General features: G+C 36.9%; 1 protein-coding gene and 1 long non-coding RNA gene across 2 annotated transcripts; both read left to right on the top strand.

The window, feature by feature from the left end:
* Nucleotides 1–790: 790 nt before the first annotated feature.
* On the top strand, nucleotides 791–8804 carry LOC110095159 (ABC transporter G family member 39). The gene is made up of 23 exons (XM_020820577.2): nucleotides 791–1293; nucleotides 1396–1516; nucleotides 1591–1679; nucleotides 1757–1841; nucleotides 1940–2099; nucleotides 2191–2267; nucleotides 2365–2415; nucleotides 2927–3017; nucleotides 3117–3418; nucleotides 3534–3815; nucleotides 3911–4227; nucleotides 4321–4481; nucleotides 5002–5105; nucleotides 5198–5360; nucleotides 5462–5578; nucleotides 5779–5918; nucleotides 5996–6328; nucleotides 6451–6741; nucleotides 6843–7060; nucleotides 7151–7378; nucleotides 7462–7633; nucleotides 7913–8167; nucleotides 8262–8804. Exons 1-23 carry the CDS (start codon nucleotides 974–976, stop codon nucleotides 8520–8522), a joined length of 4338 nt encoding a protein of 1445 aa, XP_020676236.1. The 5' UTR covers nucleotides 791–973; the 3' UTR covers nucleotides 8523–8804.
* Nucleotides 8805–10329: 1525 nt separating this feature from the next.
* On the top strand, nucleotides 10330–10976 carry LOC110095180. Its single transcript, XR_003701954.1, has 2 exons — nucleotides 10330–10385; nucleotides 10480–10976. It is a non-coding gene; the product is annotated as an uncharacterized LOC110095180 (long non-coding RNA).
* Nucleotides 10977–13506: the final 2530 nt, after the last annotated feature.

Genomic DNA, 13506 nt, shown 5'->3' with positions numbered 1-13506 from the left:
CTCTAGGCAGTGTCTTATTTACAAACACATCTGCCTTCCAAAATTTACCTCATAACTTAATTTCGTTAAAACTCCCCCTAAAGAAAAGCATAACAGGCGGAGGCCGGGGCCAAATTTTCGGAGCCCACAATCCTTGATAAGATGTATGAGTCCTTTAAGTATGCATTATTGACTAAATTGTGAGTATCCAAATCATATTGAAGCAATCCAACTATCTACAAATATGATATGAGTCATATGACTACCCTAACCTTACATGAGAATTGGTTATATCATTATTGAGCTTATCTACACCAAATTTAGAATAATCATTTAGGTTTTAGTCATTCAATCATCACAACTCAAAATTAAAGATGTCATAAATGCACATATTTCCCAACGCGAGCCGCTGGTGGCTAGCTTATAGTTGAACCGCACGTTCAAATGCAAAATCTACCGGTCAAAAGGCTGCTTGCGGTCAAACGTCAAGTCCTTACGGCGGTTGAGGCTATGCTAAGGACTGGGCCCGCGCCCCTGTGGTTAAGACTTTTCAGATAAAATTCAAAGCCACCAAAGACTTTCTACAAGGAAAATAATTGTGCGAAGTTGTATAAAAAATACAGGTAATCTCCCTGAGCACGCCTTCTAGATGAATCTGAAGCGTTTCCCTTATGTAAAAAATTTCTATTTTGAAAAAAAAAAATATCTTTAATGTTGACTGCCAATATCCAGTCAGGCCTTCTAGATAACTGAAATTTCCCAGGCTGCTTAGATTACCCGGAACCGCTAAATTATACATATAAAGAAGACTAAACGGAACATGCAGAAGAGGAACTAATTCATTTGTACTTTCTTCCTCCTCATCTTCAAGCTTCTCCAGCTACCAGGGGCTGTGAATTCTTCCAATTGTCAAGTAACCAAAAAAGCAAGCAGCTTGAAGGTTTCAGAGCAGAGGGAAAGAAAAAGCTCTGGTTTTGTTGATTGCCTTGATCGAATGGAAGTCGTTGGAGGTATTATGGCTGCGAGCCTTCGGCGAACTGGCTCGGCATGGCGGAGCGCCAGTAATAGGGATGTCTTCTCTAGGTCTTCGAGGGATGAGGATGATGAAGAGGCTCTCAAGTGGGCAGCACTCGAAAAGCTTCCCACTTATGACCGAATCCGCAAGGGAATTCTCTCTGGTTCACAGGGGGGTAGAGAAGTGAACATTGCGGAGCTTGGTTTGACTGAAAGGAATATGCTGATGGAGAGACTTGTCAGAATTGCAGATGAAGATAACGAGAAGTTTCTGAAAAAACTCAAGAATAGATTGGATAGGTATGGTCTTCATCCTTAGCTTTCACATCGTTTCAGGAAGGTTGAAGTTCTTCGTTGATATGATTTGGTTTTGTTTGTTTGTTTGTTTTTTGTTCTCCACAGAGTTGGAATTGAGAATCCAACCATTGAGGTGAGGTTTGAGAACTTGGAAATCCATGCAGATGCTTTTGTAGGGAACAGAGGAGTTCCTAATATACTGAATTTCTTCACCAATAAGATTGAGGTAACTTTTGCTAACAGATTCTCTCATGAATCAATTGATGATAAAAAGAGCTTATTGATTTATCATCTCTCCAGGCGCTACTGAACGCATTACATATACTGCCAAGTAGAAAGGTGCCTCTCGCAATCCTTCATGGTATCAGTGGAATCATTAAACCAAACAGGTAAACCAAAAACCTAAAAATTATGTGATTTCAGCTTTCTGCCTACTGCCCTAACTAAGTTAGTCCTTTTTTTTCAGAATGACCTTGCTTTTAGGCCCCCCATCTTCAGGGAAAACCACTCTGCTTCTGGCTCTAGCGGGGAAGCTAAGTAAAGAACTAAAGGTTAGAAATCTTTCTTTCTACTTAAAAAATTAAAAGCATAGTGCCCCTCATGATCTGTTAGCGTCCCTTTTGAATTGATTATGCAATGGAAAATACAGATTTCTGGTAGTGTGGCTTATAATGGCCACGGTTTGGATGAATTTGTGCCCCAAAGAACCTCAGCTTATATTAGTCAACATGACCTGCACATTGGAGAGATGACGGTCAGAGAAACATTGGCTTTCTCTGCAAAATGTCAGGGTGTTGGAACCCGATATGGTATGTTCTTGCAAATTTACTATCAACAATATGCAACTGGTAGTGTTTTGCTCTTTGTTCCATCACCTAATCTTTCTGCAATGGATTCCAGAAATGTTATCAGAGCTGTCAAGAAGGGAAAAGGCAGCAAACATTAAGCCAGATCCTGATATTGATATGTATATGAAGGTAAAATTCAACAGAGAATTAAAGTGTTTAATAAATTTAGGGTTTAAATTTCAAGCAATAAAGAATGAGATTTTTCTAATTTGTTGTACTCTTGCAGGCTACGACTTTGGAAGGGCAGGAAATTGTTATCACGAACTACATCTTGAAGGTATGGGCAACATCAAAGTTATACAAACTACAAATATTCATAACAAGTAATTAGTGGAGTTATAGAAAGCCTAAGGCTTCATTTGGGAAGGTTTTCTTCCCGCTTCTTAAAGCAGCAAAAAAGCCGTCTCAAACGAAGTCTAAAACTAGTTATTTCATAGCAATCAACTTTAAGATTTCTCTAATCATCAAAGTAGAGTATTGGCAGACAAGAAATGGGATTTTTTTATTTAAACGATACAAACATAGTCATGACTTTGATCAGCCTTGTCACATCACTTTGTTAAGTAGTTAGAAATTCAGGAGTACCGTAGCAGCTCATTCAATAACAATTCTTAGCTAGTTTTCCTTGCAAATTTTTACTTTCTTTCTTCACTTACACATTTTACTTGAAAGAATTAACCTTATGTGATTAAGGAAAATAATATTTGTCCAATGGTAGAATGATAACCCTAAATATTTGTCATCCCTGTAAAATGGATGTTGAAGTCCACAAATCTTTAATTATGCAGATATTAGGATTGGATATCTGTGCTGATACTATGGTAGGGGATCAAATGATACGGGGAATATCAGGAGGGCAGAAGAAAAGGGTAACTACAGGTGAAGAAATAAAGCAATTGGAACCAAGGAATGTTTTTTCAAGAGTAACAAGCCAAATGATATTTATTAACCTTATAAAGTTTTTTTTTTCTGTAACAGGTGAGATGCTTGTAGGACCAGCGAGAGCACTATTTATGGATGAGATATCCACTGGTTTGGATAGCTCAACTACCTTCTCAATAGTGAGTTCACTGAGGCAGTCCATTCACATCCTTGGTGGGACTGCCCTGATAGCATTGCTTCAACCAGCACCTGAGACTTATGACCTCTTTGATGACATTCTTCTAATCTCAGAAGGCCAAATAGTTTACCAGGGCCCTCGAGAAAATGTGGTCGAGTTCTTCGAATCTATGGGCTTCAGATGTCCTGAAAGAAAAGGTGTTGCAGATTTCCTGCAAGAGGTAACCATCTCAAATAGCTAGAAAAACATTATTAGTGCATATAATTACCATGAGCTATCCATCATTTGCAATAGAAGTCTAGCATTAACTAGTGAAATACTTCATGACTTCATAGGTTACATCAAAGAAAGACCAAAGACAATACTGGTCGCGACCAGATGAACCATACAGATTTGTCTCTGTTAATGAATTCTCCAACGCATTTCTTTCCTTCCATGTCGGAAGAAGACTGGAGCAGGAACTTCATACCCCATATGACAAGAGCAAGAACCACCCTGCTGCTCTGACTACAACAAGATATGGAGTTGGCAATAAGGATTTGCTGAAGGCTTGCTTGGAGAGAGAGTATTTGTTAATGAAGAGGAACTCATTTGTTTACATCTTCAAACTGTTCCAGGTTAGTACTTTATCAACCATCTTGTGGATTCATACAACATTTCCAGATGCTTTCTTCATACAAATAATTTGCTAAATTTTGTTTTCTGAAACCAGCTTATCATGGTAGCTTCAATAGCGATGACAGTGTTCCTGCGGACCAAGATGCACCATCGTGATATTGATGATGGAACAATCTATATGGGTGCTATTTTTATTGGAATTATGACTCATCTGTTCAATGGATTTGCGGAACTAGCCATGAGCATTGCAAAGCTTCCTGTTTTTTACAAACAAAGAGATCTCTTATTCTTTCCAGCATGGGCTTATGCTTTGCCTACATGGATTCTTAAGATTCCAATTTCTTTTCTGGAATGTGCCGTCTATACTGGCTTGAGTTATTATGTGATTGGTTTTGATCCAAATGTGCAAAGGTGAGCCAGTCTAGTTTATGAGTAGCTGCAATTACACATCATTTATTAAGTTTTTGCATCATCATTAACTAGAAATCATAACTCTTGCTGCAGGTTCTTTAGGCAGTTTTTGCTATTCTCTTTGGTTAGTCAAATGGCCTCCGGGCTTTTCCGAGTTGTCGCGGCACTTGGCAGAGAAATGACAGTTGCAAACTCTTTTGGTTCCTTTGCCCAGCTGGTGGTGATAGTCCTTGGTGGATTTATCATATCTAGAAGTATGATTGTACTCAGTCAAACATAAGCTTGTAGATAAAAAAACCAAACTTCTAGGGGCTGTTCGGTAGAATCTAGGATTTCATAAATCCTCCAAATCCGGATTTACGGAATCCTGAGGGGGTTAAATCCTGAAAACTGTTTGTTAACCTTCATGATAAATCCTATGTAGTTGTTTGGCTATTCCATTCAGGATTTAAGGAGGTTGAAAGATTTGGGTGGAGTTTCTTCCTTCCCGCGTCAATAGAGCCAGAGGATTTCAGAAATCCGCCGAACGAGAGGATTTTGAGAATCCGGGATTTACGACGAAAAGGCTGAATTTTCCGTCTAATTTGGTTTTGCATTTTAGGCCGTTTGGCTGGATTTCGCCTCAAATCCGGCCTAAATTCGCATACCAAACAGCCCCCTAGTTTCATTAGGATATGTCCAACACATGGGCTGCAAAGCCTTGAATTTACAATCTTACTTTAGTTATTCAGCTTTTAATTAGCTTCTGACCTAGAAAATTCCTCTCTTTTGCAGAAAGCATCAAGGATTTCTGGATCTGGGGTTACTGGTTATCACCTCTTATGTATGCTCAGAACGCCCTATCAGTAAATGAATTTCTTGGGCACAAATGGAAATTTGTAAGTGCATTAATGGATTTATTCACTACATATGACATAAAATTCAGCCTGCCTTGACACCAACTAAGCCTGATTTGATTTTTATTAAATAGATTCCTGCTGATTCGACTAGCAACAAAACATTAGGAGTCCAAATTATTGAAGGCAGAGGCTTATTTGCTGAATCAAAATGGGTCTGGATAGGTGTGGGAGCTTTGATTGGCTATGTTTTGGTCTTCAATGTTGTATACACTGCTGCTCTTACCTTTCTGGATCGTAAGCATTCTCGATTCTACACTCAAATAGCACACATTACTAAAGTTATTAAAAAAATTTCCTCTGAAGAACTATCTCTGAATCTATTTCCCACCTTTCAGCAATAGGGAAAGGTCAGGCAGTCATATCTGAGGACACTCTGAATGAGAAAGAGTCTAACAGAACTGGAGCGGTTGTCGAGCTCTCATCTAGAGGAAGAAGTTCTCGTGGATCTCGAGGTTAGCTGAACATCATCACACTGTTACAAGCTAATGCTTCGTTTGAGACTGCTTTTTTATTGTTTTTTTGAAACAGCTTTTTAGTATAAAAATTAAAATTTTTGTATTAAAATGTTGCTTCAAGAAACAGTTAAAAAGTCGTCCCAAACGAAGCCTAAATTAATAACAGGTAACTTAAGGTTACATCCATTTGATTACAGCTGGAGAAGATCGGAGTCAGAGAGGAGGGGCAGAAATCAACACAGCAGATGATCCTAACAGGAAGCGTGGAATGGTTCTTCCATTTGAACCTCTGTCATTAACTTTTGACGATGTAAAGTATTCAGTGGACATGCCAGCGGTAAGCCTAAGTTTTGTGCATAGATTTATATGCAGTTAAAGAACAAAATAGCTAACAGTTAATTGTCATACTTGTAGGAAATGAGATCACAGGGAGTTCAAGAGGATCGCTTGTTGCTCCTTAAAGGCGTCAGTGGGGCTTTCAGGCCAGGGGTTCTCACTGCATTGATGGGAGTCAGTGGTGCTGGTAAGACAACTCTAATGGATGTGCTTGCTGGGAGAAAGACCGGTGGATATATCGATGGAGATATTAGGATCTCTGGCTACCCAAAGAATCAAGAAACTTTCGCTCGAATATCAGGATATTGTGAACAGAATGACATCCACTCGCCTAATGTGACTGTCTATGAATCTCTTGTCTACTCTGCATGGCTTCGATTGCCAGGTGAAGTAGATGCTAATGCCAGAAAGGTATAGTACAAAAATCTTAACTGTATGCTCTATTTTGTTTCTGCAACTTTCTTCATAATCTTCATTTCAAGATGGTTGGAGAGAACACATTCAAAATGTTAATACTATAAATGATGTTGTAGATGTTTGTCAACGAGGTGATGGAACTCGTCGAACTAAACACCTTGCGGAACTCATTGGTTGGATTGCCTGGAGTTAATGGGTTGTCTACTGAACAACGGAAGCGACTGACAATTGCGGTGGAGCTTGTAGCGAATCCTTCTATAATATTCATGGATGAACCGACCTCTGGACTAGATGCCCGGGCCGCTGCAATTGTGATGAGAACTGTTAGGAACACAGTTGACACTGGCAGAACAGTGGTTTGCACAATTCATCAACCAAGCATTGATATTTTTGAAGCATTTGATGAGGTAAGTGTTAGCAGAAATAACACGCATTTCTTTTCTAGCGATGTGATTTTCTTATTATTATCTGAATACTATGAAATGATGCCTTTTTCTGCATATTTCAGCTTTTCCTAATGAAACGTGGTGGAGAGGAGATATATGTTGGCCCACTTGGGCGTAATTCATCTGAACTCATTAGATACTTTGAGGCTGTTAATGGAGTAAGCAAGATAAAGGATGGTTACAATCCTGCAACATGGATGCTGGAAGTGACAAACTTGGCTCAAGAAGAAAACTTGGGAGTTAATTTTGCTGAAATATACAAGAATTCTGATCTTTATAGGTATGATTATTGCCAGTTTCTTTTTTTTTTTTTCTCTCCAAATATTACCATGTTTGAAAACGTGACTCATATTACTGTTAATCTTTGCAGGAGGAACAAAGCCTTGATTAGCGAGCTAAGCACCCCTGCCCCTGGATCAAATGACCTTTACTTCCCCACAAAATTTTCACAGCCTTTCTTCTCTCAGTGCCTTGCTTGCTTTTGGAAACAATACAAGTCATACTGGCGCAATCCATCATATGGCGCCATACGAATGTTCTTCACCACAGTTATAGCCTTTATATTCGGCACCATCTTCTGGCGACTCGGCTCGAAAACGTATGGATATCATTGCATCTTATTAAATTAAATTAACTAGAGAAGTGAAATCATAAATGTTGAAGGGCTTTGTGTCTTTACAGGAGCACACAAGGAGAGCTCTTCAATGCTATGGGTTCCATGTACAGCGCTGTTATGTTCATTGGAGTGCAGAATTCACAAACTGTACAGCCAGTAGTGGATGTTGAAAGGACAGTATTCTACAGAGAGAAGGCAGCAGGAATGTATTCTCCTCTACCATACGCATTTGCTCAGGTAACATTAAGTTATAAATTTTCCAAGGTTCAAAATTGTTATGTTTCATGAGATTGGAAGTCTTAAGTTTAGTTTGGGACGGCTTTCTTTCTGCTTTTTAAACTAATTTTTTTAGTAAAAAATTAAAAATTTTGTAATGAAAAGCTGTTTTAAGAAGAAGTAAAAAAGTTGTCCCCTACGAAGTCTTATTAGCTATTTCTACTCAGTCTCTTGTGTTAATTCCCCTGGGATAGCTTGTTTGTTCTCTTTCATTATTCTAATCTTCTCTATTTGTATCAGGTTGCTATTGAAATTCCATATACATTGTTCCAATCCATTTTGTATGGGGTTTTAGTGTACAGCATGATAAATTTTGACTGGACTGCAGTCAAATTCTTTTGGTACCTATTTTTCACGTTCTGCACTTTCCTCTACTTCACGTTTTATGGAATGATGGCAGTGTCATTGACTCCAAACTCAGACATAGCTGCAGTAGTTGCTACTGCATTTTATGCCATATGGAATCTCTTTGCAGGATTTGTTATTCCACGCCCAGTAAGTCCTCAAAATAATCCTTTTCCTGAAAGCCATTTCTCTTCTTTCTTGTTCCAAAATCAGTATTCTAACTAAAGCTCGCTATTAATTTCAGAGGATTCCAATTTGGTGGCGATGGTACTTCTGGGGATGTCCAGTTTCATGGACTTTATATGGCCTACTCGCTTCTCAGTTTGGTGATATAGAGACAGTGATGACTGATATAAAAAAGCCAGTGAAGGAATATGTTAGGGAACACTTTGGTTATAAGCACAGCTTCTTGGGGGCTGTTGCTGCGGCTGAAATTGGCTTCCCTTTGCTTTTTGCTGTTGTTTTCGCATTTGCGATAAAGACTTTGAACTTCCAGAGGAGATGATGATGTCTTGAAGGGCTACATGAGATGATTCATGACGTCGGTCTCCAAACATTCCAGCAACTTAACTAGAATTTCTATCAAGGGCCAGCTTTTTGGCTTCTTTTCTTCTTCGCTGTAAACTTATTTGGTTCTTCCCTGTATTAGAATGTATCATATTTTTCATTTCTAGATCACCTTTGTTTGTATGATGTAACAAATGAGAAATTTATTTCTTCTATTTCTTTTTTTCATTTAGACCTTGTACCCTTTATGCCATTGTATTGTATAATGTCCTACTGAGTACTTCTGCTGTGTTAGAACTGAATCATCAAGTACAGGCATCCACAGTGAGTGCAAAGAACACTTATTGGCTGACAAAAAATTTATATGGCCAACAGATCCTGTGATCCTTGTGGACCAAAAATCTGAATCAACATAGATGCTACAGGACCAACTTTTTTGTTTGCTCTAAGGCTTCATTTGGGACGATTTTCTTTCTGCTTCTTAAAGAAGTTTTTTAGTAAAAAATTTTTAATTTTGTATTAAAAAGTTGCTTTAAGAAGCAGTAAGAAAACCGTCCCAAACGAATCCTAAGTTGATACTTGTGTGAGTTCCGACCGCTTAACTTTTCATCTTCCCACTGTGCTCACACTGTGTAAGAAAATGTCTTCAAGAGAACTTTTATGGAGATGTTCTTAGGAGAGGCAAAAAGTTTTCTGGCATTATAAAATAATAAGATGTTTTCAAATGGGTTAAATCAGGTTGATTTCAGGTTTCAAACGAGTCGAATTCGATAACCCGAATCCGACCCGTTTCGAAATCGGATCGGGTTCAACCCGAAATTTTCGTATCTGAGTTAGATTCAAATTTTCGTGTCGTATTAAATATTGACGTGCCTAGTTATTAAACGAGGTGACGGTGGGTGACAGCTAATGTGCAAAAGAGTACTATAGACCTTACACTTCCTACTTTCCTATGTGCTTAAAAGAATAATAAGTAGTATGAAGAAATTAAACATAGTGCTATGGTCATTTTTGTCCTATATTTACTGTAAGGTTCTTCCAAATAAATGCTTATGTGTTTTTCTTTTTGGCACCAAGAGAGAAGGCTCCCTCCTAAAAGCTCCCAAGATCATTTAAGCCACTTTTGTACAATTCATTGATGGAATGGCAACCAATTCTTTAATATGGAAGTTAACTAATCTCCTACCATTCAGCATTTAGCCTTTGTTTGTCCTCTTCTCAACTGACCTTTTTATTTACAATTTATAATGCACTTCTTTCTTAAAATAGTGATTTTAAAAAAATAAAGCGTTCATATGAAGATTACAAAAATTTGGTCTTCTCCTCAATGGAAAAAGATGGGATGACAAAGTAGGGATTATTGGTTCGACCTCTTATTTGTAATGGGAAATAATCGAGATGAAGTGAAGGATGAAGAATATCAATGTCAATCAATAGCCAGTCAAGATTGTAGAACAATGAAGATTGTCAATGTCGATTGAAGATGGACGATAGTGGATTGTGATATTAATTAGTAGAAAGCTGTGACATTTTGGTGGAGCGATCTGGCTATCGAGCAATGATTGTTAGGTAGTAATCGTTTTTGGAGGAAATTTTTAGTGTGGATTGTTAGATAAAGCTCTATAAATCTTCAAATATTTATGCTTTATTATGTCACTTTCTTATGAAGTCGGGACTGGTGAGATTGGGTGCTAATTTCGAATATTTTGAGTGGAATGTTGCACGTGTTAAATTTTTTTCCTTTAGGTGTTTAAGTATCTTAACGACATTAGAGAGTAGTGCCTTTATGATAGGAAATACTTGATTTCCTGCATTTTATGCCATATGGAATCTCTTTGCAGGATTTGTTATTCCACGCCCAGTAAGTCCTCAAAATAATCCTTTTCCTGAAAGCCATTTCTCTTCTTTCTTGTTCCAAAATCAGTATTCTAACTAAAGCTCGCTATTAATTTCAGAGGATTCCAATTTGGTGGCGATGGTACTTCTGGGGATGTCCAGTTTCATGGACTTTATATGGCCTACTCGCTTCTCAGTTTGGTGATATAGAGACAGTGATGACTGATATAAAAAAGCCAGTGAAGGAATATGTTAGGGAACACTTTGGTTATAAGCACAGCTTCTTGGGGGCTGTTGCTGCGGCTGAAATTGGCTTCCCTTTGCTTTTTGCTGTTGTTTTCGCATTTGCGATAAAGACTTTGAACTTCCAGAGGAGATGATGATGTCTTGAAGGGCTACATGAGATGATTCATGACGTCGGTCTCCAAACATTCCAGCAACTTAACTAGAATTTCTATCAAGGGCCAGCTTTTTGGCTTCTTTTCTTCTTCGCTGTAAACTTATTTGGTTCTTCCCTGTATTAGAATGTATCATATTTTTCATTTCTAGATCACCTTTGTTTGTATGATGTAACAAATGAGAAATTTATTTCTTCTATTTCTTTTTTTCATTTAAACATTGCACCCTTTATGCCATTGTATAGTATAATGTCCTACTGAGTACTTCTTCTGTGTTAGAACTGAATCATTAAGTACAGGCATTCACAGTGAGTGCAAAGAACACTTATTGGCTGACAAAAAATTTATATGGCCAACAGATCCTGTGATCCTTGTGGACCAAAAATCTGAATCAACATAGATGCTACAGGACCAACTTTTTTGTTTGCTCTAAGGCTTCATTTGGGACGATTTTCTTTATGCTTCTTAAAGAAGTTTTTTAGTCAAAAATTTTTAATTTTGTATTAAAAAGTTGCTTTAAGAAGCAGTAAGAAAACCGTCCCAAACGAATCCTAAGTGGATATTTGCGTGAGTTCCGGCCGCTTAACTTTTCATCTTCCCACTGTGCTCACACTGTGTAAGAAAATGTCTTCAAGAGAACTTTTACGGAGATGTTCTTAGAAGAGGCAAAAAGTTTCCTGGCATTATAAAATAATAAGATGTTTTCAAATGGGTTAAATCAGGTTGATTTCAGGTTTCAAACAAGTAGAATTCGATAATCCAAACCCGACCCGTTTTGAAATCGGATCGGGTTCAACCCGAAATTTTCGTATCTGAGTTCGATTCAGATTTTCGTGTCGTGTTAAATATTGACGTCCCTAGTTATTAAACGAGTTGAGGGTGAGTGACACCTAATGTGCAAAAGAGTACTATAGACCTTACACTTCCTACTTTCCTATGTACTTAAAAGATTAATAAGCAGTATGAAGAAATTAAACATAGTGCTATGGTTATTTTTTGTCCTATATTTACAATAAGGTTCTTCCAAATAAATGCTTGAGTTATTTTCTTTTTGGTACCAAGAGAGAAGGCTCCCTCCTAAAAGCTCCCAAGATCATTTAAGCCACTTTTGTAGAATTCATTGATGGAATGGCAACCAATTCTTTAATATGGAAGTTAACTAATCTCCTACCATTCAGCATTTAGCCTTTGTTTGTCCTCTTCTCAACTGACCTTTTTATTTACAATTTATAATGCACTTCTTTCTTAAAATAGTGATTAAAAAAAAATAAAGTTTTCATTATGAAGATTACAAAAATTTGGTCTTCTCCTCAATGGAAAAGGATGGGATGACAAAGTAGGGATTATTGGGTGAAGTGAAGGATGAAGAATATCAATGTCAATCAATAGCCAGTCAAGATTGTCGAACGATGAAGATTGTCAATGTCGATTGAAGATGGACGATAGTGGATGGTGATATTAATTAGTAGAAAGCTGTGACAATTAGGTGGAGGCGATCAGGCTATCGAGCAATGATTGTTATGTAGCAACGGTTGTTGGAGAAAATTTTTAGTGTTGATTGTTAGATAAAGTTCTATAAATCTTCAAATATTTATGCTTTATTAGGTCACTTTCTTATGAAGGTGGGACTGGTGAGATTGGGTGCTAATTTCGAATATTTTGAGTGGAATGTTGCACGTGTTATTTTTTTTTCTTTAGGTGTTTAAGTATCTTAACGACATTAGAGAGTAGTGCCTTTACTTCGCTCATCAACCCTCGCACGCTTCTTTTTTGCTACGTTTGGTACGGCTTTCTTACCACTTCTTAAAACAGTTTTTAATTGATAGAAAAAGCCTTCCATAGTACATCACCCCTCTTATACTTTATATTAGAAAAGGAAAAAATCATAGTTAAATGGTGATTACAACGTAATTAAAAGAATATTACCTCATTAATCATCCTATTTTGTTTGTTGTGAAGAGTTAAATCATTTAATTAAATATTGAATTTTTTAACGTTCAAGTTCACGTGCATGACATTTTCCGTAGGCCTTTTCTTCTCCATTCTGAACACACAATTTAAAAAAGCCCCATTATTCTGCACAACTGAACAATTTGCCACAGCAGTTTGTAGATTTCATTTGGCATTTTCGATTAAATTTTTTTTTCTTTTTCCAGAAAGAAGCTTGATTTTCTTTTAGAATTTTCCACCATATAATTTGATTTTTACTTAAGGGTGAAGTCCATCTTAGTTGACTTGTGCTTCACTTTTATTAAACTTATTTTGGAACAATATTTTTATTATTTCTTAAAACAGTTTATTAAAAGAAAGTCGTCCCAAATGAAGCCTAAAAATTTCTTTCTCATTACTTCTTAAAGCAAATTTTTAGTACATAATTTAAATTTACACAACATAACATATAATTGAAATCATAATAATGACATTAATATTGATACAACATATCATATCATACTAATATGACTTATTGGATGACTTTATTGATCATATTGATTTTATTATTAATTTATAAGATTTTTATTTTTCATATTAAGTGATGATTGATATTTATTAGAATTGACATAGATATTGTTCTTTTGCTTTGCATTGAAAATAGTGATATAGTTTTTGTTACTTATTGGGCTTTTATGCTCTTTATGTGAATTTTTATAATTTCAGGTATGAGAAGGGATTAGGATCAGTTGGAGTGAGATTGACAGAGATTCTCAAGTTTTCTTTTAATTTTATTTATATTTTCTCTTATTATTTTAT

The sequence above is a fragment of the Dendrobium catenatum genome, unplaced genomic scaffold (genome assembly GCF_001605985.2).
Source record: "Dendrobium catenatum unplaced genomic scaffold, ASM160598v2 fragScaff_scaffold_1063, whole genome shotgun sequence".
Lineage (NCBI taxonomy): Eukaryota > Viridiplantae > Streptophyta > Magnoliopsida > Asparagales > Orchidaceae > Dendrobium > Dendrobium catenatum.
The sequence above is the reverse complement of the archived record's forward strand: the minus strand, read 5'-3'. Positions and strand labels throughout refer to the sequence as shown.

Bases quoted from the DNA above. Each gene is read 5' to 3' on its own strand.
- LOC110095159 (XM_020820577.2), top strand. From the start codon at position 974: ATGGAAGTCGTTGGAGGTATTATGGCTGCGAGCCTTCGGCGAACTGGC. The intron at 3,018-3,116 runs GTGAAGAAATAA...TTTCTGTAACAG, and splicing joins GAAGAAAAGGGTAACTACAG to GTGAGATGCTTGTAGGACCA. The intron at 7,379-7,461 runs GTATGGATATCA...GTGTCTTTACAG, and splicing joins TGGCGACTCGGCTCGAAAAC to GAGCACACAAGGAGAGCTCT.